General features: G+C 40.2%; 3 protein-coding genes across 3 annotated transcripts; 2 read left to right on the top strand and 1 right to left on the bottom strand.

The window, feature by feature from the left end:
* The first annotated feature begins 4779 nt into the window (after window positions 1–4779).
* Window positions 4780–5677, top strand: PSAO (photosystem I subunit O). The gene is made up of 4 exons (XM_078584962.1): window positions 4780–4974; window positions 5108–5180; window positions 5242–5421; window positions 5496–5677. Exons 1-4 carry the CDS (start codon window positions 4887–4889, stop codon window positions 5584–5586), a joined length of 432 nt encoding a protein of 143 aa, XP_078441088.1. The 5' UTR covers window positions 4780–4886; the 3' UTR covers window positions 5587–5677.
* A 9781-nt stretch (window positions 5678–15458) lies between these two features.
* On the top strand, window positions 15459–20746 carry LOC144710931 (Leucine-rich repeat (LRR) family protein). The gene is made up of 10 exons (XM_078584781.1): window positions 15459–15608; window positions 15688–15759; window positions 15934–16026; window positions 19061–19142; window positions 19262–19318; window positions 19466–19530; window positions 19609–19704; window positions 19803–19889; window positions 19976–20056; window positions 20149–20746. The coding sequence occupies exons 1-10, from the start codon at window positions 15513–15515 to the stop codon at window positions 20674–20676; spliced, it is 1257 nt and encodes a 418-aa protein (XP_078440907.1). The 5' UTR covers window positions 15459–15512; the 3' UTR covers window positions 20677–20746.
* Window positions 20111–21834, bottom strand: LOC144710932 (F-box protein At2g27310-like). Its single transcript, XM_078584782.1, has one exon. The coding sequence runs from the start codon at window positions 21612–21614 to the stop codon at window positions 20739–20741; it is 876 nt and encodes a 291-aa protein (XP_078440908.1). The 5' UTR covers window positions 21615–21834; the 3' UTR covers window positions 20111–20738.
* Between the last annotated feature and the right edge of the window lie 5451 nt (window positions 21835–27285).

Raw genomic sequence — 27285 nt, forward strand, 5'->3', positions numbered from 1 at the left:
CTACAAACTAAAATATACCCACCAATGCCCTTATGAACTATGTGTGTGACCCTCTAGGCCAATGTATCATTCTAGTTAATAACTTTAGTGGCCTGATAACAATTATTGGCCAACGTTATTAATTAACTATAATAACATATAGATTTTAACCAATCAATAAGTTAAGTTCCCAGTACGTGGGGGGCCAAGCTACACATCGTGCTTTAGAAGATACATAGTAGTGTTTGAACTCTCTAATGGAACCTTTAATCATCTGTTACCACTTAGATTATATTTATTATTTTACTCATAATATATATATATATATTAATCCTAATAATATCCAATACTATATTTATAAATCAAATTTTAATTAACCAGTATATTGGTTGGGGTCCTCTCTCCTCCTCCCTTCTTCTCACTTAGATTATATTTTTTCTTCGCTCAGAAGGTGAGGTGTTTAGTTATTCCCTAATATTATACCATCATCCTTAAAATGCATTCATTTTAATGAGCTATTTTCCCTTTAACTTAGTGTTATTGTTCATCCTAATACATCTCATATTCAGTATATAGTGGACAAAAGACACATTCATAGAGAATGTTTTGGAAATTCCATATATTATTTCTATTTTTTGCCTTTAATTTTCTCATTACCTTGATTGAATAAATCTGTCTTAGCTATAATTTAAGTCAACGTGGGGTCCATATTTAGATCTGATTAAATTTGACGAATTCCTAATGACTATTTTGCACTAATCTTCCTTGTATATCTAAAATTTATCTAGTGTCTACCTTGAATGGTGTCCCCGATTCTTCATTTGCAGTGTAGTTGAATATTTAGATAATTATAAGATATTTGGATTGAATTTATATAAATAACCTCAAGCAACTCCAAAATTCAAATTAAAATTAAGACCTAAAAATATTTTTTGACTATTTTTTCTGATTTCATTTTGGTGTACATTAACTTCATGTGCTATTTCCTTATGGATAATCCTGAAAACAACAGAAATTTGGAATCCATACATGTATTTAAATTGTAAAAATGTTTTTATTCTTCCAAACAATATAAGCTACTTTGAGAACATCCATAATGGACATCCTTTTCAAATGATGGGCAACCATTAGATTTTATTTGGTATAATTATATAACTGTAAACTCAGAATGCCTTATACAACTCAAATCCAAATTCACAGATAGACATAAAGATAGAGACAGAGATAGAGATAAAGACAGAGATAAAGACAGAGATTCAGATAGAGATAGAGATAGAGATAGAGATAGAGATAGAGATAAAGATAGAGACAGAGATAGAGATAGAGATAGAGATAGAGATAGAGACAGAGATAGAGATAGAGACAGAGATAGAGATAGAGATAGTGATAGAGATAGAGATAGAGATAGAGATAGAGACAGAGATAGAGATAGAGATAGAGATAGATATAGAGATAGATATAGAGATAGATATAGAGATAGAGATAGAGATAGAGATAGAGATAGAGATAGAGATAGAGATAGAGATAGAGACAGAGATAGAGATAGAGATAAATATAGAGATAGAGATAGAGATAAATATAGAGATAGAGATAGAGATAAATATAGAGATAGAGATATAGATAGAGATAAATATAGAGATAGAGATAGAGATAGATATAAATATAGAGATAGAGATAGAGATAGAGATAGAGATAAAGATAGAGATAGAGATAGAGATAGAGATAGAGATATAGATAGAGATAAATATAGAGATAGAGATAGAGATAGATATAAATATAGAGATAGAGATAGAGATAAAGATAGAGATAGAGATAGAGATAGAGATAGAGAGAGATATAGATAGAGATAGAGATAGATATACAGATAGAGATAGAGATAGAGATAGAGATATAGATAGAGATAGAGATAGATATACAGATAGAGATAGAGATAGAGATAGAGATAGAGATATAGATAGAGATAGAGATAGATATACAGATAGAGATAGAGATAGAGATAAATATAGAGATAGAGATAAAGAAAATATTGAGATAGAGATAGAGATAAATAGAGATAGAGATAGAGATAAATATAGAGATAGAGATAGACATAGATATAAATATAGAGATAGAGATAAAGATAGAGATAGAGATAAAGATAGAGATAGAGACAGAGATAGAGATAGAGCCGATTTAAAATAAACTGAACCGGCACAGTTTTTAATCGACATGTAAGATACCATCTCTTTGTGTATTACTGATTACATAACAATCAGTTACTAACAAATTCAGTATTATGGCCCTATTTTGATCAGGTTTATGGAGTTTGTCTTTGAGTAGCACAGCCAAGATGGTCTCAGCATTCAGAACTTAGTTGTCTTCATAAAATATAATAGGCGAAGTCTCAAGCCACACATGAAGTATAGACTTTCCGACTTCTAAGCTAAATCCATAATGTAGGATTTTGGATATTCATCCAAAAAATGCATCAAGTAATAAAGCATGATGATAATGTCCTAAGAGTGATGTTGAACGAGAGGACATGATCGATCATCTATTCTAGTGTCAATTGGTCTAATGTAATGCAAGCAGATGAGGATGTGTATGCGCGTGCAAAAAGTCAACAAGAAGTATAAACTTGGCGTCAAAAGACACGGGCGACCAATAAATCACTACAAGAGGGTCTTTGGTATGCCACTAGGCTCCCAATGACCTTTATGAATCAATTCTTTTTTCTTCTGCCAATAAAGACAATTTTTTCAAATTAAGACTGCTGCTAGTGCACAAACCCTTGACGGCTCCAACCAAGGCTGTACCGATGAAAATCCTATTCCTTGAAACGTGGATCCTATCTATGTAACCTTGGCGATGGAGATGTGCTCATGAGGTACTGAGAGAAATAACACAATACATAATTACGGAGACGCGCAAGCATACCAGACTGTGTGCAACCTGGTTGTCCACGACAATGATAGCGGGGGATGACATGTGATTTGCTAATGAAGAGGATGGTGATGGAGCAAATGGCAATGACGTGTGAGGGGCATAGATACACATGTATGGTGGTGAGGAATGCATAGCTGGCATGGGTGGCGTTCTAGTGACCACAACAATTACAACACGAGTGCGCACGGGCAGCAGCAAAAACAACACACCAAGCATGGCGGCTGCGTGAGACGGCACACACACACGACAAGAAGGCAGTGCAGAGAGAGTAGCGGTGGCGAGCTGGCACGGAGATGACGAGGAGTGCGAAGGAAGCACGATGGTGTGGAGGTGGTGCGTGGGCAAATAGGCACGGTGTAACACGACAGGTGCTGGCTAAGGGCAAGGCGGCTGGCGTTGGCAAGGCAGCTGCGGGCACAATGGCGAACGCGCTGCGGTGAGCAACCATGCGGCTACGGCCACGAGAGGTGGTCAGGCGGGCTGCAGTTGCAGCTGGTGACCTAGTGGTTGCGGCCGCAGCTGGCTGCTGGGAGGGTTGTGACCACGGTGGGGTAGTGGCACCATGGGTGGCGACGACGGCAGCAGCATTGGCGGTAGTGGCAGCGACGGCACCAGCGATGGCATCAGCATTGGGGTAGTGGCGGTGGTGGCACCGGCGGTGGCATCAGCACCAATGGTGTTAGCACCGATGGTCGCGGCCCCCTCCTTACATAGAAGCGATAATGCGAATACTTGGGTCCGAACTTGGGGTAGTATTCGCCTCTAGAGGACCCATACTTGGGTCCGAACACGGAGGTCCGCAAGACAAAAAGACGTGCTAAAAATGCAAACTAGGATAATGTCAATGTCTGGGGCCCATGTGAACTAGGATAACATCAATATCCGGGGCCGGTTGACTAAGCTGAATACTTGAAGGTCAGGTCTTTCATCTTCGCACTGGCTCCTCGCACTTGTAGAGACCAGGTCTTCGGTGCTTGATGGTCTCCATCAAAGAATATAAGGCAATTTGTGTTTTTGCTGGACTTTGAATGTAGCAGTTAATGGTGACTCTAGAATGGAAGAGAAAGGCTAGACCCTTTGATTGGAATAGAAATAAGTTGCGCATAAGGTACATTAGTTAGGCGACCTATAAACATGTATAAGTACTTCACTTAATATATAAAACCTCCATGGTTGGTGTCCAGGGCACAGCTTGATCGATATATAGGCAGAACCCTAGGGTTGGCCGTACCCTGCCAGGGCACAGCTTGATCGACAAGTATATCCACCAGGTGAATCAATCCATGTGTATCATTAATCAAATGTACTTGAAAAAGGATTATAGCAAGTTAAGCTTCCATGATGAACAATTGATAAAGGGTTCACTAATATACATATTTGATACCATTATCAGAATAAAATATAATTAATATAATATTACACCCTCATAGCGTGACATCCACTCAACTTAATTAGCTTCAAGTTAGAAATTTAAAAGTGCACCGTGAAATCCTCAACTTGTTACATGCGTGAGAGTGATTAAAATGACACAGTACTAAAAGGTAAATGATACATCAAGTCCTTAGAGCCAGATCTCTGCTTCAAACTCAACAGAAGTACTCACATCATGTTAATTCCCAAGGGCACTGTTGGTTTGTTGACCCATTAACCGTTTCACTTTAATCATCATCATGCGTCAAACGGGACCTTCTATTATATTTTATCGTAGTGGCGAAAATAGGATATCTATCCAGGCTGACGTTAGCCTTATCCGAACCATCATATCTATCCACGCGGCAGATAACTTCTCGTCCACATCACCTCTGTCGATCGCTGAAATCCACGGGGAGAAACACCGTTCACAAATTTCGCTGCCCAGAATCACAGGGGTATCTGGGTCATATCTCCGTAGTTTCTCTCCCTTTCCTCTACAAACAAACGGCATTCTCAGCAGAAACTTGGCCGACGAAGAAACCCAGAAAGAGATCTGAGCTAGAGAGAGAATGGCAGCCATGGCTACCTCCGCCACCGTCGCCGGCCTGGGCGCCGCCCCTCTCTCCAGGCCCTCCCGGAAACTCGTCCTCTCCTCTGGTACGTCATCAAACTTAAAATAACGTATTCAAAGACCGTTCATAGGAAGCTCGTTTATGTCTTTGAGTGCTGGCTATCCCTTCTTCAGAAGCTCCATTACATTATCTTGAACTATCTTCTTGTTGTCATGCAGGTTTTATCAGATCTCAGGCGCCTGGGAAGAACCCACTGAGCCAGAAACTTGCTTCTGGAGGAAGATTCACCTGGTAAGCAGAATTATCGCCCGTTATTAAGGATTTCTTTGATGACTGATGGGTATTGGTGCAGCTTCGAGAGGAACTGGCTGCGGAGGGACTTCAACGTGATCGGATTCGGCCTGATCGGATGGATCGCACCGTCCAGCATCCCGGCGATCAACGGCAACAGCCTAACTGGCCTCTTCTTCGACAGCATCGGCAAGGAGTTGGCGCACTTCCCCACCGGCCCTGCACTCTCCTCCCCGTTCTGGTACTTTCTACTGATCAACAAACACTCATTTGGAGGAACTGGTGAGAGTTTAACGTTGGTTTGTGCTTCTGCAGGCTGTGGATGATCACCTGGCACCTTGGCCTCTTCCTCGCCCTCACCTTTGGGCAGATCGGGTTCCAGGGCAGGAAGGAGAATTACTTTTGAGTGAAGTACCCACCTTGCTTGTTCTCTTCCTGCATGTTCAGTTCTTGTCTCTGTAGCGAATGCAGTATATATTATTGATACATGGGACTCTCATCTGGTCTTGCATCGCTCGGTTCACTCCAAACTAGTTAAGGGGTCTCTCTTGTGCGCTGTTTTTTTATGTTGAAGTCTACTGAAGGAATGGGGCATAACACAGTAGTGATGCTGATTCCCTCACTGATGGCATGAAATGGTGCCTCAGTACAAATATTCCTCTAATATAATAAAACATGCATGGATCAACGAATTTTCTTACACGTGAAGTGACATGAAGTGATAACACCAAAGAAGCATGACTATGGGCTGGTTCAGGGATGGGAAATTCCTTGTTCTGGGACGAACGAACACTGTGCGTCCACATACGAACAGGGAGAAATGTGTGTTCGTGTTCCTTCATGAACTGTTCGCTAATGAGACGGATTTTGGAAAACCTATTTTTTGTGGAAAAAATGGCAACTGATGGTTAATTGATTTTTTTCCTTAGGTATTTTTTCTTGGCCGTCAATTATTAAATGTTAAATACTCGAAAGTGGTTTGAAATAAAAATGTCACTTTAAATTTGGTGGTCTAAGTGAATATTATAATTAATTGCAGGAATTTTAATAATGTGGTAGAACTTTGATTTCAGCAATCTATTTCATGAGAATAAGCCCTAGGTGTGAATATCTTTTAGATACTAGATGGTTTAACAATCACTAGATGATGATTTCATGGAAATAATTAGTAGGTATGAAATCACTAGCTGATTTCAAGGAAATAATCAGTAGATGATTTGTAGTTATTTTTCCTGGAAATAATCGCTAGGTGTAAAAAAATGAAAAATAGTATTTAGGTAGTGTGTAGACATATCATTAATCCTAAAGTATAAGAGCATTATTGTATATTTAATGATTCAAGCTTAGTACTTTAGGAAACATGTGTCCACTGGATAATTTTTAAAGGACAGTTTATTCCCAAAAGTAAACAGATTGTTATGTAAACATTACATAGTCAACGGAGTTTCACAAACATAAAAAAAGGTAGATTGAGATTACAAAGTGGATTACTCAATGAGCCATCCGTTGCCGATCCTACGGGTTAATTGGGCAAGTTCTGAAGAGGCGAAGCGGCTAACAGAATGTTGGACTGAAGCAACCATTGCTGGAGTGAAGTTGTGGCAATCCCACAATATGTTATCACTCCATTCGGTGGAGTCTACTTCTCTTCAATGCCTTGCGTGGATGTGGGCCTCAATCCTGAAGTCTGGTGGAGCGAGGGAAATGAGCTATATAAGGATGCAATTGGTACTTACCCCAATTAGTGAAATTTGCTCTTTAGAGAATGGTCATCTATCGCCTCTGGTTTCATCGCTCATGGCTTCAACGCTATCATCATTGTCGCTGTCAGATTCAGACTCCGAGCTGATGACGATACCAATAGAGTCTCAAGGTTGCTTTGCTAGTCTCAGTTGGGGAAGTCGTACACTCTGATGTGGTATGCGTCTCGGTTGGGCTCCCACTTCCTCCTCCATTTCGATGACAGCATCAACATTGGGCGAGCCCTGAATACTAAATGCAACATAATACATGCCACCTGTTTTTCCGTAATGTATATTCTATGTATGAACGATATAATGTTCCAAGTAATTCAAAAAATATTCAAAATAAAAATTTTATATTAAAATGAAGACATCCAAACGTCATGTATACCAAATGTTTTCAAAAGCCCACGTTAGTGGATATTGATGTTTTACACTATTAACCCCTGTGGTACTCGGTAACACAATGGACGGAAAGTAATCAATATGTGCATTATTGTAGTATGAAGAAATAAAATAGATGCATTATAAAAATGAGATATACTTGGAGATTTTTGTCTACCATCCTTCTTTTGGAGTTTCTTCATCAGAGTCCCCGTCCACCAATTCAACCTCTTCAATCTCAAAAAATGACTCAGCTAAGTTGCTTTCTGGATATTGTTGCCTCAACCAAAATTTTAATGTCATCTGTATGGACATGTTCCCAGCCAAAAGCCTTGAACGTTGTTATGTGAAAATTCCACAGCCAGCGGAGAATAAGAGTTCAATTGGTGCACTAGATGCACAAATAAGAAGAAAGTCTCGCGTCGAAATAGAAAGCTTAGGGAATATATTGCATCCTTCGCCTTGCCACCATAAGAGAGCATCATTCAACACATGGGTCATTTGTAGGTAACTCTGTAACTCATCTTCCACTGATGGAGTGAAATGATCTTTACATGGGAACACATGTGCAAGCCTCTACTTGATGGATGGTGCGTAGCTCTCATCCATCCCTACATCCTTGTCATCACCCATGCATTGGTGTTGACTCCCTCTATCGCCTCCTAAGTTGTGGTCATCCCTTAAATTTGGGACTTCCTCCTCGTTGACGTCGTTCAATAGTCCTCAAACATGTGCCATCAGGCTGTCACAATCCTCAGATGCAATGGAATCTAATTTAATATGTGGAGCTACACCTCATGCAACTAAAAAGCAGTATTTCCCCGAACACGAGCCTTGTACTTGAAAGTTTTGCTCTCATGACTCAATATGTAATTTGGATGGCTGTGTGCTGTTCCAATATGAGGAAAACACTATTGAGGAAAAGGCACCCTTGGTCTATGGCATATTTATGTTCGAGAAGGTGTTCATCAAGGACTTGGAGCAATGATAAAACTGTTGTCATTGTCACATGTTTGGAACTACAAACAATATCTGATACTTTATGGAATGCCTTTGAAATTTGAGCAAAATTTTCCACCAATTGCCACTCATGCTCATCAATCACAATTTTTTTCTACGCCGTGCTCTCGAGCTCAAAAAGAGCCATCTTGTACAACATTTTTATCTTCTGATATGCTAACTACAACATTTCATGTGTGGAGTTCCATCTAGTTTTCACATCCAACAACAACTCTTTTCTATTAGACATCTTTAATTGCGCACACCATTGGACATAGCTCCTCCGTCTATCATCTAATGCATGAATAGCTACACCAATTTGATGCACTATTGTAACCAAGTCTCCCAATGAGGTAGATCGCCCTATCCATTGTGTTCGTGCTTCTTTGAACTCTCCATCCACTAGCTCAATTGCCTCATTGAGGGTAAGTGGTGGTGGAATTCCCGGTGTCTTCAAACCATCTTCCACTACAAGATTTATGACATGAGCAATACAAGGCTTGTGGCAAGTTTGATCAAAGTTGGGGTTCACTTTTCTTACTATTTTTTTCAACAATGTTATCATTGATCTATTGTTACTTGCATTGTTTGTCGTAATAACAATTACTTTCCTTCCCAATGCAAAGTCCACCAACACCTCTATCAGCAGTTTTGCGAGTTAACTCCTGCTATGTGGTCCATCAATTTTCTTTACCGCCAAGACACGATCTTTAAGCCTCTAGTTCTCTGTGACCCAATGCACAGTGATTCCCAATAAAGGAATCATATTTTCAGTTGTCCATGTGTCTATTGTTAGGAAAACATTTCTAACATTTGATAGACATTCTACCAACTTTTGCTTCTCTCAACCAAAGAAGACCCTAGTATACGCACGAATGGTCTTCGAGCATGGTATTCTCATCTTATGTTGTGCACAATAAAGCAATACTTCTCTGAAACTTTTTTCGTCAACGATGGTCCACGCTTGGTCAGTGAGACATATAAATAGGGTAAGCATCTGCTTTGTTCTCTCAAATGTGATATCCAACAAGAAGGTATTTTGCCCTACTGGCAAGCCCAAAATTTCAACAATAGATCTTTGACCACCAGAACTTGGCTCCTCCTCTATCCCTTGGACTTGTTTACCTTTTAGCCAATCATGCAGCTCATTATGGCTCTTCTGTAAGTGCCTTTGAAACATATTTGTCATCTAGTCTTTGTTTCTCTCAATAGTTGTAATGATTGGGGGGGTTTTCTCCTTGCACATCACATTCATACTAGTTTGGGTCAAACTCTTCAAAATACTGCATGGCCTCTATGTGAGGTTACCAGAGTAGTCATATTTGTGCAGGTCTCTCATCTACGGGTATGACCTTGTGCCCTTACATCATTTTAATCCATCGGGTTTGAATAATTTCCGGTCTCACCTTCATCAATGCTCATAGAGGATGACTAGATAACCCTGTTGTTGGATCTATTGGAGAAATCACATGTAGACATGGATCTGCGGAAATACTGACCCAAGATAATGATTCTACTTCTTTAGACATCTTAGAAAGCCTTTCCAAGACGTCTCATGTAAGAATAATGCAACTGGTTGTGTGTTATATCACTTCTCAGTATCAAATACCACATGTCATAGATAGATACATTGATAGATAGAAACATAGCTAAAAGCAATTTTCATTATGTAACTGAAAGATCAAACACATAAATGTTGCTTCATATGATCATTCATTACGGGCTACCAATCGATAAATAAGACTATCATTTGGAATATATGTTATATAAGAGTAATGACAAACACATAGAAAAAAAACAAAGAAATACATGACTCATACGATGCATTATAATCAAAACAATGTTGGTAATCAAGTACCTTCTTGTAGTTAGCTAGAGGGGATGCCTTGCTGAAGGGTGGGAATGAGGATGAAGAGTTGACAATAGGGGCTTGTCGGAGGCAAGAATGAGAGAATGAAGGAAGAGGAGGGCCATGCCAGAGACGGGATCAATGAGGGGGAAAAATATCAACGAGGGAAAGGGGGCAGAAGGAGAGGGAGAAGGGGACAAGAGGGGAATGATTGGAGAGGGAGAAGGGAGCTGGAGGGGAAGGACATGAAGGAAGCTGGAGAGAGAGGGAGAAGGGGGCAGGAGAGGAACAATGGGAGATGGAGAAGGGAGCTGGATAGAGAGGGAGAAGGGAGCATGAGGGGAATGGTGGGAGAGAAGAAGGGGGAATGGGGGCTTGCAGGAAATGGGAAGGAGGGGAAAAGGAGAAGAAGAAGCCAGAGAGGGAGATTGCTGGAGAGGGAGACCGTTGGAGAGGGATATCGCCGGAGAGGGAGATCACAGGAGAAGGAGATCAAGGTGGGAACGAGGGGGGAGAATGGAGCTGGAGGGAACTAGGGGGAGAAGGGGGAAAGAGTGGGGAAGGACATGCGTCAATAACATAACATGTTTGCAAACAGTTTGTCTATTCGTGAACCATTTGCGAACATGTTTGTGTCTGATTTTGATCATTTGCGTTCGTGTTTTTTCGTGTTCATTTGTATGTTCAACGACAAATGAAACTTTCTCTCCCATCCCTCGGCTGGTAGGAGTTAATAATGAAGTGTACAATTTGCACGATTCAAGCTGACTTAGTTTTTTTTCTTGGTATTGTTTAGAATCAGCTCTAATTGGGAGTGTGCAGCTTAAAAGCCAAAACAATAATACAACAGGTAAGATTATAACATAAACTAAGCATCAACATATTTAATAAGCTTGTCAAACACTAAATAAGAGGCCCACTAATAGAGACCCCAAAGAATAATTTCGTTTTGGATTTATTGTAACTTTTGAGAACTTATTCACGTGTTGACGTGCCAAATTCTCCATTAAAAATTTAAAAATGAATTGACGGTCTAAGGTTAACTTGTCACAATGTATGTTTGAAGAAACTTGTAAAGGTCAAGAAGTCACTTGAAGTATTTCGAGTATAGTTACAATCTATTTAACTAAAAATATGAAGGTCAAATTGACTTATCTATTCCATTAAGTCCAGGAACCTTTTTCACCATGGATATTCTCATCATCTCTGCAGTACACTCAAGTGAATACTCACTAAAACTCTATTCAAATTTCTGCTAGTCACCATGCACCCTTTTTCCTCCATAAATTCTCATGTAACTCCTTTAAGTCATTGCCTATGAATATTTTTAAATGGTTATTTATTTTTAATAATTTTATTGCATATCCTCATAATTATTTTTACTTTCATCCATAAATGCACTCGTTATTTAATAATAGTTGACAGTTAGATTAGATGACCTCATATCATTCTTTGGTATTTGTGGATAATTTACCATTTAATTATTGGTGATATCAATAAATTGTACCAATATCCTTATTGTTTTTCACATTATTATATAGATTTTTTTGTTTCTGAAAGTAAAATAGCTTTGGCTTAACTATGATGAAAATGAGCCTAATATTACCCATTTAGAATCTTAATAAAAGTGCTGAAGCGTAGTTTGATAAATAAGCCCTGGTATTTATGATTACAATAATTTATTATTCTCATTTTTAGAGAGGTTAATTTGTGATATATAAATATATCTATGATTCTATGCTCCATTTTTTGTTATTTGACGAGATCATGAATAGTTTAATTATCTTCTTTTGGTAAGAAAGTCATCATTTTTATGACAGAAATTTTTATTGTGTTTATACTTTTATTAGTTTGTCAATAAAATGCATTTTTACTATAATTATGAAATGGAATTTTTTGAATTTGATGAAAAATATATAATTTCATTGATCCAATATTTTTCAAAGGTGTAATATATTATTCTGGAATTTAACAAATTAAACTCTTGTGTTCATTTATCAGAGAAAAGATCCACATAGGTGTCACAATGTGATTTATTTTATTATTATAATAATGAGACTATGATATATTTTCCTCTTTATCATCACATATACGGTAACAGTATAACATAAGTAGCTTTGTACCAACTTCAGTTTATCATTTTGAATGTTGAGTAGCAACCTGTTTCATGTCTATATAAAATGATGAATCGTATTAATATGAATATGGACCAAATCATTGATGAATAATACAAATCAAATTAATTATAAATATATTTCATAATTATACTATATAAAATGCTGTAACATGATGGCCAGGTTCGAGCAGCTCGTGCTACACAACAGGGAAACAAACACAAAATACGATGCAATGAGGTGAAATGATGCATACGATTGAGAAAATTAACGAGAAGTATGTCGGAATCTGGCTGATCTGTGGCGCAACCCAGTTGGTGACACAGAAAAGGGTGGTTACACGGCCAAGCTCCCAATGACTCGCGTGATCAGCTCGAGGGTCGACGGAGTGGCAAGATGATCTTCGTCCAAGAATGTCCGCACCATCGACGTGAACGAGCAGATCCCACACCATCAAAGGAAATTCCCTAACAAGAGTAAATTCTTCCGAGGCAGAGGAGCAGTCTGGAAATCTGTACCAACGAAGGTAATAATAATGTAACAAAGAGAGGGGAATGTGACATGCGGGCGCGGGAAGCTAGGTCCGACCTCGGGTAGTGGTTGACCTTCTCCAAAGCACGGGGGTGCAACACCTCGAGAGATATCATCAGGGGTTGGCAGCTCCGAGCAGGCGCGATAGAGCCACTACCAATTAGACAGAAATATGGAACCTGAGAGGGCTGGGGATCTGGATTGGAAATCGTAGGGTCTACGGTGATCACGGCGGGTGATACAGGTGTTAGTCGCCTGATTAAGAACCGGGACGCTATGGCGATCGGGACACCGGTCGGATGTGTTGTCCGCGACTCAAATCAGTGGGGCGATCGTAGGTTTTCAAGCGGTGCCCAACCGGCGAATATTGGCGAGGCAGGTCAATGCACACCGGACTCGAACAATGCAACTCGTTGGTCGGAGATTCTTGAGTTGCCCTAAGCTGGCAGTCGTCTACGTAGGAATCGTGGGAGGCCGGTTGTGATAGTACCCTGACACCGGAGGCGAGTTTATGGTGCAACTGGACGAGTGCAAACTCGTTCGGCGGCAGAGGCTCGTAGCTGAACGGACAGCGCCTCGGTGGTTTTGTCGGCGGCGGTTCATGGCGATAACGACCAACGAGGTCCCTCTGCAGTCAATCCTACAGGGAGTAACGTTGGCAATCTTCCCTTCCCCGGGGAAGGGATAGTATGGACCTTCACTGGCGGGACTCGATCATCTTCATTTTCTTCCTCACTGAAATCCTAAAACAGAACTTTTTTTGTTTCTCAAAACAACTTCCCACGTTCCCCCCCTTCTCCTCTTATAGTAAAAATAAGGGGGAGTTATGGGCGCCCTAATGGACCCCTTTTAAGGGGGAAGCTTATTGGGCTTCCACCTAAAAGGATCCTTTAGGTGGGGGAAAGAAGCCAAGGATGGAACCCCAACCCCCGCGCCAGAGGTACAAACTAAATCAAACAAACAAAGCAAATATGGGGGAGACTCGTACACAGGCAGGAGAGGGCCTCCCTACAGTCAGAAGATGACGAGATAATACCAAAACAATGTGAAGATAGGCCCCGTGCATGACGAATGGCCCGCCATAAAACCACAAATAGACACTACACGTAGCAAAACGACGCGAATGCAGTTTCTCAAACCTGGTAGCGAAAATTCAGGTTCTTCACATCGCCTCGGGCTCCACGACATGGCTGATGACGAGTTTGGACGTGCTCGACTGGATGGTCCTCCATCATAAAATGTATTGTTGGAATGTGAATATCAAATATATGAGACTTGTGTAAGAACACAATGGTTCTAAGGCAATTAGGATGGAAGTTAATAGATAAAATTTAAAAAATTTGCACGCATCGTCATCACAAATCTGTTATATAATGAGTCCCACCCAGTTAGCTTATCACAAAACAATTCAATATACTAGAATTAATGGCTATGCCAAATCATGAATGAAGAATTTGAGTTTTATTTGTTAAGGACACGATGGTTGATTATATTCAAATCAAGAGTCATCTCCTCATAAAGACAATGGTAAAACTAAACTGAACCAATACCGTTGGTTCAGGAATATATGGTTTGCCAAAACTATGGTACTGGGTTTGATTTCACAAGAAAACCGAACTGAAAACCGGACCGAATATTCTATGAGAAAAATTACTAAATAATATTTTGACAGTAAGATTAGAACCTGGATCGATCGCCCGCACAGAGCAATAATATTAAACATAAATAGGGAATAATACATATACGAACAATACATAAATATGAAAATAAGATAGATACACAAATAACATATACGAAAAATACATAAATATGAAAATAAGATAGATAAACAAATAACGTATACGAAAAATACATAAATATGAAAATAAGATAGATACACAAATAACATATACGAAAAATACATAAATATGAAAATAATATATACAAAAAATACATAAATGTGCAAATCAGGTAAAGACATGAATACAATAGATAAGAATATAACATAAATAAAAATGACATAAATACAAAAATAATATAAATATAACAATAATGTAAGTACAAAAATAATGTACGTACAAAAATAATGTAAATATGAAAATAAAATAAATATACAAATACACAAATAACAGTAGATACAAAGAATACACAAATAACGTGAATAGATTCAAATGCAAATACATAACTACACAAAAATGTAAACACCTAGATATGAAATTGTGTAAATACCTAAATATTTAAATATATAAATATGTAAATAAGTAAATCTATGACAATTTAATTACAAAAGTTCAAAAATAAATATCTAATAATGTGCCACAAATGCAGTTCTGCCTTTGATTCCGTCGTGAATCCATGGAAATAATGGAATTTTTACGTAGTACAATTGTTTATTTAACTCTTTTTACAAGTATTCTACCTAAATTATTAAGCTTTCAATATCATTTTTCTCAGAGGTATGTCATCAAACTTATAAGTTATACCGAAACCGAAACTGAACCGAGACCATGCTGAAGTTTAGGTATAGGTATAGGTATTGTCCACGAACCGAGACCGAAACCATCATTCCCTAAACCTTATTCCATTTAGAGTATTATCCTTCATCCATGATGTAATGGGCCGGACTCGAAGTCTTGGCCCATTAAGGAGGGACCCTCGTCTCCACTCTTAAAACTCTTTAGGGTATGTAGACTAATGCTTTCCCTCCATCTCCCTTTTGTGCTGGGGTTTGGAGATGACACAGCTGAGCTCTGAACAGGTGCTAGAGGAGAATGGCGGCGACCCTTCATGCATCTCCTCTCTCAGCCTACCCTTCCGTGGTTTATCGGACGTAAGATAAGCCATGAATCCTCCTTCCTCCCCCCTGTTTCTCCGTAGAATGTTGTCAGACGCTCCGTTGATTGGTGCAGGTCTCGTGCTTGGGGAACTTTCAAAACTTAGCAAGGGTCGACGCCAGCTGCAATAATCTCACTTCTCTCGAGGTTTTTTTTTTATAAAATTCGTTTTCTTGGGATTTTCCGACCCTTTTGCTGCCGCACATGAGTTCCTGAGCTTTGTAGGATTTTATTAGATTGGTATGTGTTGGGATTTTATTCGATTTATATATTGAGGCTGTTTATTGTCGATGAACTCTTGTTTTTGTTCTCGAATTTCAGGGGCTTAAGTCGTGCATCAATTTGAAGTGGTTATCCGTTGCACAAAATAAACTGCAAAGCTTGAAGGGAATTGAGAGTCTTTCGAAACTCACGGTTGGGAATCCTTTCGCTGTTATCTATCTGATTTTGGATTGCAAACCAATTTTACCTCAGTAGAAAAGACGACGTGGTGACGACATGTCGTTGCCCGTCCTTTCTAATTGCTACATGAACCTTGCTCCATAATAGTTTCCTTCGGGGCCAACAGTTTTCTTTTGGGGATGAGGTGTATCACTCCGGGAAATATTTCTCTCTGATTTTATAATTTTTTTACATGTGCCTTTTGTGTATCGTCCATATCGAACGACCCATTTGTTGTTTTCTATTAGTTGTACATATATTTCTACTAACCGGTCCAGGTTTGAGAGTCTAGTCCATAACGCATTCGACAAAGTAAATTTATCTCAATTGACTGGAAAGAATGAGATGCAGGTGTGGTAAGGACCTGTTGACTTGTAGTTGAATTTGATCCTTGAGCGTGATATCCGCATCCACTGGAGCAGATCGAGAGAAATCCGTCATAACTTTAATCAAGAACAGTAAAGAATATTTGATTAAGCCTGATCGGTATAGCCAAGGGAAAGAAGAGAGATCATCTTCGTTGGACTAACCAGAGTGGACGAACTCCTCTCTTTTGGCTAACTGTTTCTCCTGCCTCATTTAAATCCATGGTCACATATGCAGGCTAGATCGCACAAGTTATATTATAGGGTTCTTCATGTTTTCATCTACCTTTTCTGCAAGGATGAGAACAATAGAACATGGTGTTCTTAACAAGAGGGAACATTAAGACATGGAGATTCCGGCGATATGGTCATCGCTGAGGTGATTGGAAATTGGTTGGATAAAATTCGATAAGGGAAGGGATAATAGCAGAATGGACTACCCAAGAAGTGGGATAGTAGTGTAATGTGCTTCGCCTTCAATTTAGTGAACCATATTTCACTTCCAATTTTTTTCCCCTTTCCCTCCAAGGGAGGATTGCATGTATTTTAAGGGGAAAACTAACCTAAGGGAAAAATGCCCAGAATGTCCCTAGTTGGCTGAAATGACAGAAATACCCTTATATGCTAGGGTTCTTATCAATATTCCCCTTTTGAAAACTGGCTTGTACTTGTTTGATGTAGCCCAGAAGCCTATTTCGCGAGGCCCATTATCAGGTGATGGGCCAAACTGGAGAATCTTCCAGAAGCTGACCAGTTATGCAAAAAAATTGCCTACAGACCAAAAAGTCAGTATGATATATTCTTCTTCTACCAGAATCTGCAGAATATCTCTGGCACACATTTTTAGAGACGGAGATCTTCTGTTGTCCCGTTAAAATTTTCTTGAGCTACACATAATCTTCACACAGGTTCTACAGGTCCAAACGTCTGCAGAATGTATCTGATCAGGCCTGTCAGGTTTCTGATCATCTATTTCATCTGGTGAAGCTGTGTCAACAGAGAAACTGCGTCAGCAGAAGAGTTCCATGATTGAAGAAACCGCATTAGTGGGGGATGGATTATGCCGTCAAGAGCTGCGTCAATGGAAAAGCTTACTGCTGATGCCAAAATAAGCAGGGAAGCTATCTGTTATTCATCAAGACCAGATGTACTGAAGTGGGGGGTGGGGAGTAATCAATTTTCAGTTCTTGGATCTTTGTTATTATGACGTAGCCCAGTTGGGAATGTATCAGAATATCAGTTGGATGGACTTCACCTTGGGTAGGCACAACAGCGTACTAGACTTTGATTGGGGGTATTGTTGTAATAGACTATGCTAACAAGAATTCTAGGGGATCCGATTTCACATTTAATTTATTCTTTGTTGCTCCCCTCCTGTCACCCCCATTCGCCACTGCAGCATCACAAAGCTGACAGGCACCAGGCATCATGCAACCGTTCTGCAAACTACCTGATTCAGAAGGTTACCATAGTTTCTAGGTAGCCATTGGTTGTGTACCTGCAGTCTAGGCATTGGTCGCCTCTGGTTTTTGTTGAGTTGCACACACACATACTGTGGTGCGGGCCTGCTCTCCCATGGTATTACTGTGATGGAGGTGCTATCAGCAAAGGATCATCCACTATTCATGCGCTGGATGCTCCTTCACTGAAGTGGCATTATCGTCTCCATCGTCTTCTTTTCTTCTTCTCTTCTTCTTTTACAAACCCCCATGCCCCATGTTCAGCAGCGGGCCAAAGTGCCGGTCTACTCAGACCTGATATAGACCAGGTGCAGTCAAGCCTGTGGCCCAAACGGCGTTAGACCTGTGGTTCAGCATGGGTCCTGTGATAAACCTACCATGGTTCAGTTATTGGAAAGATTGTCGTAATTTGATTGAACAGAATGCCTAGAGGAGAATCTCTAACTCACCCACGCTCTCGTTCCTCTTGGCTCCTTTCTCAATTTGAGTGCATCCCAATATTTAACAGAACTAGATTCAGACTTTAAGAATCGTTCATTAGAGCTAAATCTGAGCATGTTTCCAAGAATAGAAATCCTCCCATGAACAATACCATGATGGATAGGTCTAGGAGAATGCAATAAATGAAGATGATGGAGGTCTCCTCTGTGTTATTGAAGGAGAACCAAATTGGAACTCCCTCCTGACGACTAGACATGGTCGTTTGGTTCTTTTTGTGCGAATTGTTCGTTCTGTTCAGTTTTCCAAAGAGAACATAAACGAATTCGAACAGAACATTGCACAGACCCGTGTGCGGTTCTTTAGTTCACTTTGTGCGAATTTTGTGCGAATGTGCCAATTTTGTTTGTTTTTGAAAATAGAAAAGAACAGAACAAAGAACAAGGACCTGTGCGGTTCTTTTGTGCAAATTTTTTGTGCGTTTTAAACAAACAGAACAGAACAACCATGTCTAGTGGCGATGATGGAGAATGTTCAACTTCTGCCCTGTGGAGCTATCTTGAAAGTGATGTCCCTAGACAGCTCCTCCTCTATTTATAGTGATAGCTCTTGGCCAGCCTTATTCAATTTGACACGTGTGGTAAGAGTTGCCTCCTCTTAGTCTCATGATAAGCCCTTAAAAGGGACCTTAAGTGTTTTTTTTTAACCATCATCGCAATTAAGAATTTCTCGTGTTTGATGTAGGTCCTCATTGCCAGCAAGAACATGCTACGGTCAATGGATGAAGTGCAGGCCCTCAAAGACATTCGCGCACTGATTTTGAATGGTGAAGGATTCTTTTGATTAAAAAAACTAGGATTTTTATGATTTAAGTGTTTTTCTTCTTTACACATCTATATTTTGTTGTACAGTCTCTCATCAGGATTGTCTTGGCTTCTGTTGTAGACAATCAAATCAGCTCTATTTGCGACCTTGGCCAGCTGAAGTTCTTGAACACGATCGGTGGGTTTGGCGTGATTCTTCTTCTGTTATCCTAATAATAGGACCTATGATTAGGCTGTGAAACAGCCGCTGATTTTTTTATTTGAATAGTCATTTCTTGAAAGTTATATTTCCATTTTACTTGATGGTTTTTTTTTCTCGTGCCAGTTTTATCTCGAAATCCGATTTTTGACATTGGTTCATGCTTGAAGAAGTCGAATTCTGTCACCAAGGTGAATTCCGACCTTTCGTCTTTGTCCGAGTTTTGATCATTTCGCTCTATGATGACTAAGCTCGAGCTATTATCACAGTTGTCGCTGTCGAGTTGTAAGATCCAAACGCTTCGATCGTCGCTGACGTCCATGATTAATTTGAAGGAGTTGAGGCTTGCTGACAACGAGATCACTGTAAGAAGTGGTTTATGTTCTCTTGGCACTCGAAGATTCTGTGCTACATTTCAGATTAAAATTATAATTTTCCACTTTATTTCACCATTTGGTCGCAGAGTCTTCCCAACGAGCTATCAAAAAACGTCAGACTCCAAAATCTTGATCTTGGAAAAAACCTGATCACAAGACTCTCCGACCTGAAGGTTTGCATACACCGCATTAATTTTCATTTCTTCAGATATAAAACACCTCATATCTGACTTAATTGTTGTTGCATCAATAATTTCAGGTGATTTCTGAATTACGCAACCTGAACAATCTCAACCTACTGGGTAACCCACTTGCGGATAATCCCGAGTCGGTTAAAAAGGTCCCCTCTCTTTCTCTAAAATCAAATGACCATTAGACATTAAAAACGGAAAGATTAAAAATTAAAAATTAAAAACTCTTTCCCTGTCGCAGATTAGGAAGCTGGTTCCGAAATTGCATACTTTCAATGCCAAGCCAGTGGAGAAACACGGTAAGAGTGAAGACATCGCGGAAACTGAACCCGAGGGGCAGAAGAAGAGGAAGAACCCCGGCGAGGAGATCCATCCGGAGGGGCCAGACGCTAAAAAAAGAAAGAATTCCTTGAGAACCGATAAACCGGCCGGCGATCCCTCAGAAGGAAACAAAAAGACGAAGAAGAAGAAGAAGAAAAAGAAGAAAGACGGAAAATCTCAGGCCTTCGACGACGGAGAATCCTCTTTCATGGATCTTGTTCTTGCCGATGCCCCTCCACAAGCTGCAGCCGACGACCGCGCTCGATCGGACGAAAAACTCCTCGGCGGCGTCGTCATCGACCACGCGAAGAAGCCGAAGAACAAGAAGAAGAACAAGAATAAGAAGAAGAAGAAGGGAAAGGGGAATTCCAATGGCGGAGCGATCACGGCGGCGCCGCCAGTCCAGCCGGCGGTCGGCGTCGGGGGGCCGTCCACCTGGGACCTCTAACACAAACAAACATTTTCCCTCTTTTTCTTTCATTTAAATCTAATATTTTGACCCGGGTGCGGTCAGCTGAGGCTGCGGAACAGGTTAAGCTGAAGGGGGAGGAGAACAACGGCGAGGAAGAGGAGAAAGCCGGAGGCAGCGCAGCAGACATTCGTCCTGGCCTCCGCCCTCGCCCTTCGCTCCTTCCTCTCCTTCTTCCTCGCCTGGTACTCGGCGTAACGCCGCCGCGCCTCGGCGGAGCCGCCGCCGCGCCGGCCGCCGTGCAAGGCGGCGTGGAGCAGCGCCAGGCTCTGGCGCCCGGTCATGCACTTGCCGTCCTCGTCCTCGACCGTCAAGCTGACCTCCTTGAGCAGCCCGCCGTCGTAGGCCGCGGTGGCCGTGGCGGCGGCGCCGCCGACCACGACGGCGAAGCGGAGGCGCAGCTCGCCGGTGTGCCAGTCCTGCTTGACGGAGACGGGGCGGCGGCTCGAGAGGTTGACGGCGCGGTGGCCGTGCGGGTCGAGGGCGAGCCAGCTGAGCTCGGCGGATTCCGGCGGGGCGGCGGCGGCGGCGCCGCCGGGGAGGTTGAGGCGGAGGGGGGAACCGAGGAAGCCGGGCTTGGCGGTGCCCAGGTCGAGGACGAGGGAGAGGACGGGGGCGACGCCGTGGAAGAGATCGACGGCCCAGAGGAGGCGGCCGGGCGGCGGCGGCGCCGCCGCGGGGGGGGCGAGCAGGAAGGGGTAGGCGTTGGCGTCGCAGAAGAAGGCGCGGAAGCAGGCGGGGAGCAGGCGGCGGTGGCGGCGGAGGGAGGGCCAGGCGCGGTCGCAGACGGCTTCCCAGAGCTGCGGCTCGGCGGCGGGGCGGCGGAGGAAGGCGGCGGAGCAGGCGGCGGCGGCCAGGCTGTGTCCGTCGAGGCGGCGGAGAAGCTGCGAGAGCAGGTCGGGGTGGAGGTCTTCCATGTGGCGGCAGAGGAGAACGGGGGCTGGGAGGGGGCTAGCTGATATAACGGGGTTGGCGGACGGATGACGGATCCGGATGACGGTGGCGAGAGTAAGATAAGGGGGTGGGGTTGGTTGGGTAATGGCGTTAAAGGGGACGGGTATCCGTCCCCGACGGTCGCCATCGCCGGTCGCCGCGGGCGGGTCCGGCTTTGAATGCGGGCCGCCCGGGCTCGGAAAGGAGAAGAGAGAGAGTTAAGTGGGTCGGCAGGAAGAGAGTTTGTGGGGGGGGGGGGGGGAAGGAGAGGGTGTAACTGTACGTGGCATCGGGTCACCGGGCAGTGAGATTTCCGTGGGATGGGATGGGATGGGATGGGATGTCTCTTTCGTTCGTTTCTCTGTCTGTTCGTGGATCGTTTGATTTTTCCCTCTGTTTGTCTGTGTTTATCTGAGCCTCACTCCTCTCCCGGTCTCTCTCTGTATGTCAGCCTGTCGCAGTCGCCTTCTCTCTTTCTTTCTATTTTACTATTTCTCTTTTCCTCTCTTTGACTCTTTCTGTCTTCCTCTCTCACTCTCTCTCTCTCTCTCTGTTTCTATCTTTCTTCTTTCGTTTTCCATTTCTTTCTTTCTATCTCACTCTCTCTCTCTCTTACTATCCTACTTCTGTCTCAGTCGTTTTCTCTCTCTCTCCCCCTCTGTCTACCTATCTTTTTTTTTTCATCTTCCTCTCTTTCTGTCTGTCTGTCTGTCTCTCTCTCTCTGAATTTTTTATCTTTCTTCTTTCTTTCGCTCTTTCTTTCTGTCTTTCTCTCTCTCTCTCTTACTAAATTACTATCTTTCTTTTTTCTATCTCTCTCTCTATGTCTCCTTTCTTTTTCTCTCTTTTTATGTCTATCGCTTTCTTCCTTCTTTTTCTCTCTCTTTATGTCTCTCGCTTTCTTCTTTCTTTTTCTCTATCTTTATGTCTCTCGCTTTCTTCTATCTTTTTCTCTCACTTTCAATCTCTCTCTCTATATTTCTTCTTTCTTTTTCTCTCTCGCTTTCTTCTTTCTTTTTCTCTCTCTCTCTCTCTCTCTTTATGTCTCTCGCTTTCTTCTTTCTTTTTCTCTCTCTCTCTCTTTATGTCTGTCGCTTTCTTCTTTCTTTTTCTCTCACTTTTTATATAGCTCTCTCTCTTTCTATCTTTCTTCTTTCTATCTCTCCCTCTTTTCTGTCTTTTCTCTCTTTCTGTCTCTCTCTCTCTTTTCTTTGTTTTCTCTCTCTTTCTGGTCTCTCTTTTCTTTGTTTTCTCTCTCTTTCTGGTCTCTCTTTTCTTTGTTTTCTCTCTCTTTCTTCCTGTCTCTCTTTTCTTTGTTTTCTCTCTCTCTTTCTGTCTCTCTCTCTTTTCTTTGTTTTCTCTCTCTCGTTCTGTCTTTCTCTCTTCTCTTTGTTTTCTCTCTCTTTCTGTCTCTCTCTCTTTTCTTTGTTTTCTGTCTCTCGTTCTGTCTGTCTCTCTTTTCTTTGTTTTCTCTTTCTTTCTGTTTCTCGCTTTTTATTTGTTTTCTCTCTCTCTCTTTCTTTTTTTCTTTCTCTCTATCTCTTTCTTTTTTTCTTTCTTTCTTTCTCGCTCTGTCTCTCTTTCTTTGTTTCTTTCTCTCTCTCTTTCTTTCTTTCTTTCTCTCTCTCTCTCTCTCTCTCTCTCTCTCTCTCTCTTTCTTTCTTTCTTTCTCTCTCTCTCTTTCTTTCTCTCTCTGTCTCGCTCTCCCTCTTTCTTTCTTTCTCTCGCTCTCTCTCTCTCTTTTCTTTCTCTCTCTCTCTCTCTGTCTTTCTTTCTTTCTGTCTCTCTCTCAAACTCTCTCTCTCTTTCTTTCTTTGTTTCTCTCTCTCCTCTCTCTCTCTCTCTCTCTCTTTCTTTCTTTCTTTCTCCCTCTCTCTCTCTCGCTCTTTTTCTCTCTTTCTGTCATTCTCTCTCTCTTTCTATCCTTCTATCCTTCTATCTTTGTTTCTTTCTCCCTCTCTTTTGTTTTCTCTCTTTCTGTCATTCTCTCTTTCTATCCTTCTATCTTTCTTTCTTTCTCCCTCTCTTTTGTTTTCTCTCTTTCTATCTTTCTTTTTTCTATCGCTCTCTTAATCTTTCTTATTTCACTCTCCCACGCTCTATCAATATTTCTCTCTCTCTCTCTTCCTATCTTTTTTTTTTCTGTCTCTTTATATCTTTCTTTTTTATTTTTCTCTCTCCCTCATTTACTACTCGCTCTCTTTCTCGCTCCCTCTCTCTCTCTCTCTCTCTCTCTCTCTCTCTCTCTCTCTCTCTCTCTTTCTACGTGTCCATGTATGATGTATCCATCTATCGATCTCTCTGGCTCTCTTCTCTCTCTCTCTCTCTCTCTCTCTCTCTCTCTCTCTCTCTCTATCTCTCTCTATCTATCTCTGTGTCTAGAGGCAAAGGTAGGCAGACAAATAGATATATCAGTCAATACGAGGGAACGGTAAAACGGGAGCAGGGAAAGGGGAAAAAATCCAAGGGACCATGATCTTTCCAGTTGGATATCTCTTTCCCTTTCTGTCTTCCATTCGTCTGCCTTTATGGAAGCTTTGCCTGACATTTGGAGAGCTGATTGAATGTCTAGATCATCCGTTCTTATCTTGAACGGGATGATAGATGTAAAAAACCCAAATCACTCAAAATGTATATTTATTCTCCGGTGATATAATCACGTAGACACACTGGAAACCTTCTTCAAATTAACTTAATATTCGATTATTTTTTGAGAAAAAAACTGAACAGTAGGTTAAGACGCAAGTCATAGATGACTTGTTTTCCAATGTGTCTTTTGTTTCCTTTATGCATATTCTTGGATTTAAATTTTATTTATTTATCATAGAAGAAAGAAGAAAAATGAAGCAGAAAAGAGAGGGTAAGAGATTTACAGATATAAAAGATAGTATCCTAGGAAGTTGGTATGAAATAGGTTGAGAGGGATAATTTGACTTTAATACAAAATTAAAGTAAGAGATGAAGTAAACTGAACTGATATGGGTACATCATAAATCTTAAGACAAGTGATCTGAGACAATAATAAACTAAAATGGTGGATTATTATAGTCCATCTAACTTGAATTTATGAAAACTTGAACTTAATACTTTTATTTTATCTCTAAAAAATGGGAGGGAGTTAATGATTTAATGACCTTTTTAGGATATAAAGGTAGATACAAGATTAGGGACTTAGAAGAAAGGACGTATATATAGAAAAACAGAAAGTGCTTTTATATACTTGGGAGAAGGTGGATGGTTGAAAACTAAGGTGTATGGATTACTATGAAGTCAGATAATACAACAAAAATGGAACGAAGGATATCGAAAGCTTCCAAGGAAACTCAAGAACTTAGAGATCCACAAGATAATAGTCTAGGAAGTGGATTTGAATGAAATGAATTGTCTTTGAGGAATGAAAACAATCTAATAAGGATGTTTGTGGAATAAAATCTAAAAATTTCATGATTTGAGAAATCAGCCTTTTGTTTGCATACTTTTACCAGTTCAAAAAGTTGTTATGTAGCTAGGAAGTTCTTTGAAATTGAGAAGCAATTTTCGTATGCTCCATCTTCAACTACATATATCAATATGTTGCAACTTATAAGCTCCTTCATGCGGCCAGGCACGGGTGGGGAAGCATCCAAAAGAGAGGAAATCAAGGTAAAATAAGGTCTTCCGTTTGGAGATTCTATTCCAAAATATTCCTTTATCATATGCAATCAATTTTTCATGCAATGACCTTACTTTCTTCAAATGCTACAACGCCCCTTCCACTTCCTCCATTTCATACCTCAACTTAATACATTTAAGGGAAGTAAGAATGGCCAAGAAAGGTTGTGGCATTTACTATTTTAATGATACCCTTTATTTTATTTTTCCATATATATAACATTTCCATTCTATTGGTGTTGTCTGATAGTATGATAGTTACTGATTCAATATAGTTATTATATTATCTTGTTATCAACACTAAATTATAAATATCATATAATGTCTTAATATAATATTTTATTGGAATGAATTTTTTATGCATAAATTTATGACAAATAATGCCTTTTTAAAGGAAACAAACCATTATTTATCATGAATAATGCATCTTACCCCAATGTTTTGCATACACAACCATATTTTTACTTACTTCATGACTATCCCAGCATGACTTGATGTAAAACATGAAAAAAAATTTATGATCTAAAATTTCAAAGTTTCATGTGTGAGGAATTCATAAAAATATCTTACAAAAATAATCTAGATTTGGAGATTTTTTTGGGCCAAGAAAAACTCACGTTGGAACTGTTTGGGCAGAAAAGAGGCAAATTCACATGGGAACCATACAGGGGTAAGGTAAAGGGAAAAGAGCACGAAATTGAAGAAGAGGGGTATCCAATTATTTAAATACATTATGGAAACAATATGAAGGGTAGGTATGGTAATATAGAGGGGTATAAGTTGGATAAAATCCCCATGTATACATATTCTTGTTCCTCTCTTTCCTTAATTTTAGGTTTTTCCCTAGAAGACCATGGCTTCAAGACAGCTATCCCAAAGCCCAGATCAATACAGATAGTTGAAGATTGAACGTATTGGAGAAAAATGTCTTAGTTTTCTAGAAGTACACATTACCAACGCTAGCTTCTCAAATCTCGAAACTTTTACATTTTCTTCCTCTGACATATGAATGGGGTTTCTTTCTTCATAAAACTTTTTTTTATTCAAGTCTATTTCTCTAACCCTTCCATTGTGTTTCTTGAAGTTATTATTTTTATTGTAAGAATTTATATCATTGATTCTTTTTTTATTTTTTTCTCTTATCTTATCGCTATACACACCATAGTTTTCCACTATACTGGTTCTCCCAAAAAGATAAATATAAATTTGATTTTTTTTCAATCTCCCAAGTGTTTCATTACATTCCTCTAATCTCATCTATCATTAAATAAATACCAAACTTCCTATTGTTCCAAAACCTGTGTAAAAAATCTCAAAAATAAAAATATTTTTCCCTAGTTTCGTGGTGATTCATCTCATTTGCCTCTATTTCTTAATAATATGGAACTGAGAGCTGAGTTAACCTCATTTAGTCACCAATTAGTCTCTTGGGTGTTTATGTGAATTTCATCACTTCTTTTCCTTCCATAATTAATTCATAAAAATATTTCTGTTAAAAATATTAGCAACAAATTAACTATACTCAAATCTAGTGAAAATTTAAATTTTTTCAAGCATAATATTAACACGAAGCAGTTTTAAAATAATTTTTTTTCTTTCAGTATAACTTTTCTGAAATAGGGATTCTATCTCATTTTATTTAAGGTTGAAAAGTTTTCAGTTTTCATGTCAAACTATAAATTTCAATCCCTAAAGGCATAAGCAGTTAAGGTTGAATTTCCACCATGCGGGGTGTTAAGCTACACCTCATGCTCTAGAATATACAAAGCAGTATGCAAACTATCTCATGGAACTCTTACCATCATCAGTTACCATGTACATATAGCCCTTCATTCGCACACGACTTCTAATAACTCAGGGTATGTTAACCATAAACCAGATATTTGATTTAGTGCTAATTCATGGAGGAAATCATCAGTAATGCCATCTTTTATATTTCTTCCAACCAGGTAATGGATTTTACTACAGCTTATTCTTTAAATCAATATCCTCTTATACCGAGGG

The sequence above is a fragment of the Wolffia australiana genome, chromosome 13, assembly GCF_029677425.1.
Source record: "Wolffia australiana isolate 7733 chromosome 13, ASM2967742v1".
Taxonomy (NCBI): domain Eukaryota; kingdom Viridiplantae; phylum Streptophyta; class Magnoliopsida; order Alismatales; family Araceae; genus Wolffia; species Wolffia australiana.

Excerpts from the sequence above, each read along its gene's own strand:
- PSAO (XM_078584962.1), top strand. The coding sequence starts at position 4,887 with ATGGCAGCCATGGCTACCTCCGCCACCGTCGCCGGCCTGGGCGCCGCC. Across the intron at positions 4,975-5,107 it reads GAAACTCGTCCTCTCCTCTG|GTTTTATCAGATCTCAGGCG; the intron begins GTACGTCATCAA and ends GTTGTCATGCAG. Across the intron at positions 5,422-5,495 it reads GCACTCTCCTCCCCGTTCTG|GCTGTGGATGATCACCTGGC; the intron begins GTACTTTCTACT and ends GTGCTTCTGCAG.
- LOC144710931 (XM_078584781.1), top strand. The coding sequence starts at position 15,513 with ATGACACAGCTGAGCTCTGAACAGGTGCTAGAGGAGAATGGCGGCGAC. Across the intron at positions 16,027-19,060 it reads AGAGTCTTTCGAAACTCACG|GTCCTCATTGCCAGCAAGAA; the intron begins GTTGGGAATCCT and ends TGTTTGATGTAG. Across the intron at positions 19,531-19,608 it reads AGTCGAATTCTGTCACCAAG|TTGTCGCTGTCGAGTTGTAA; the intron begins GTGAATTCCGAC and ends CTATTATCACAG.
- LOC144710932 (XM_078584782.1), bottom strand. The coding sequence starts at position 21,614 with ATGGAAGACCTCCACCCCGACCTGCTCTCGCAGCTTCTCCGCCGCCTC.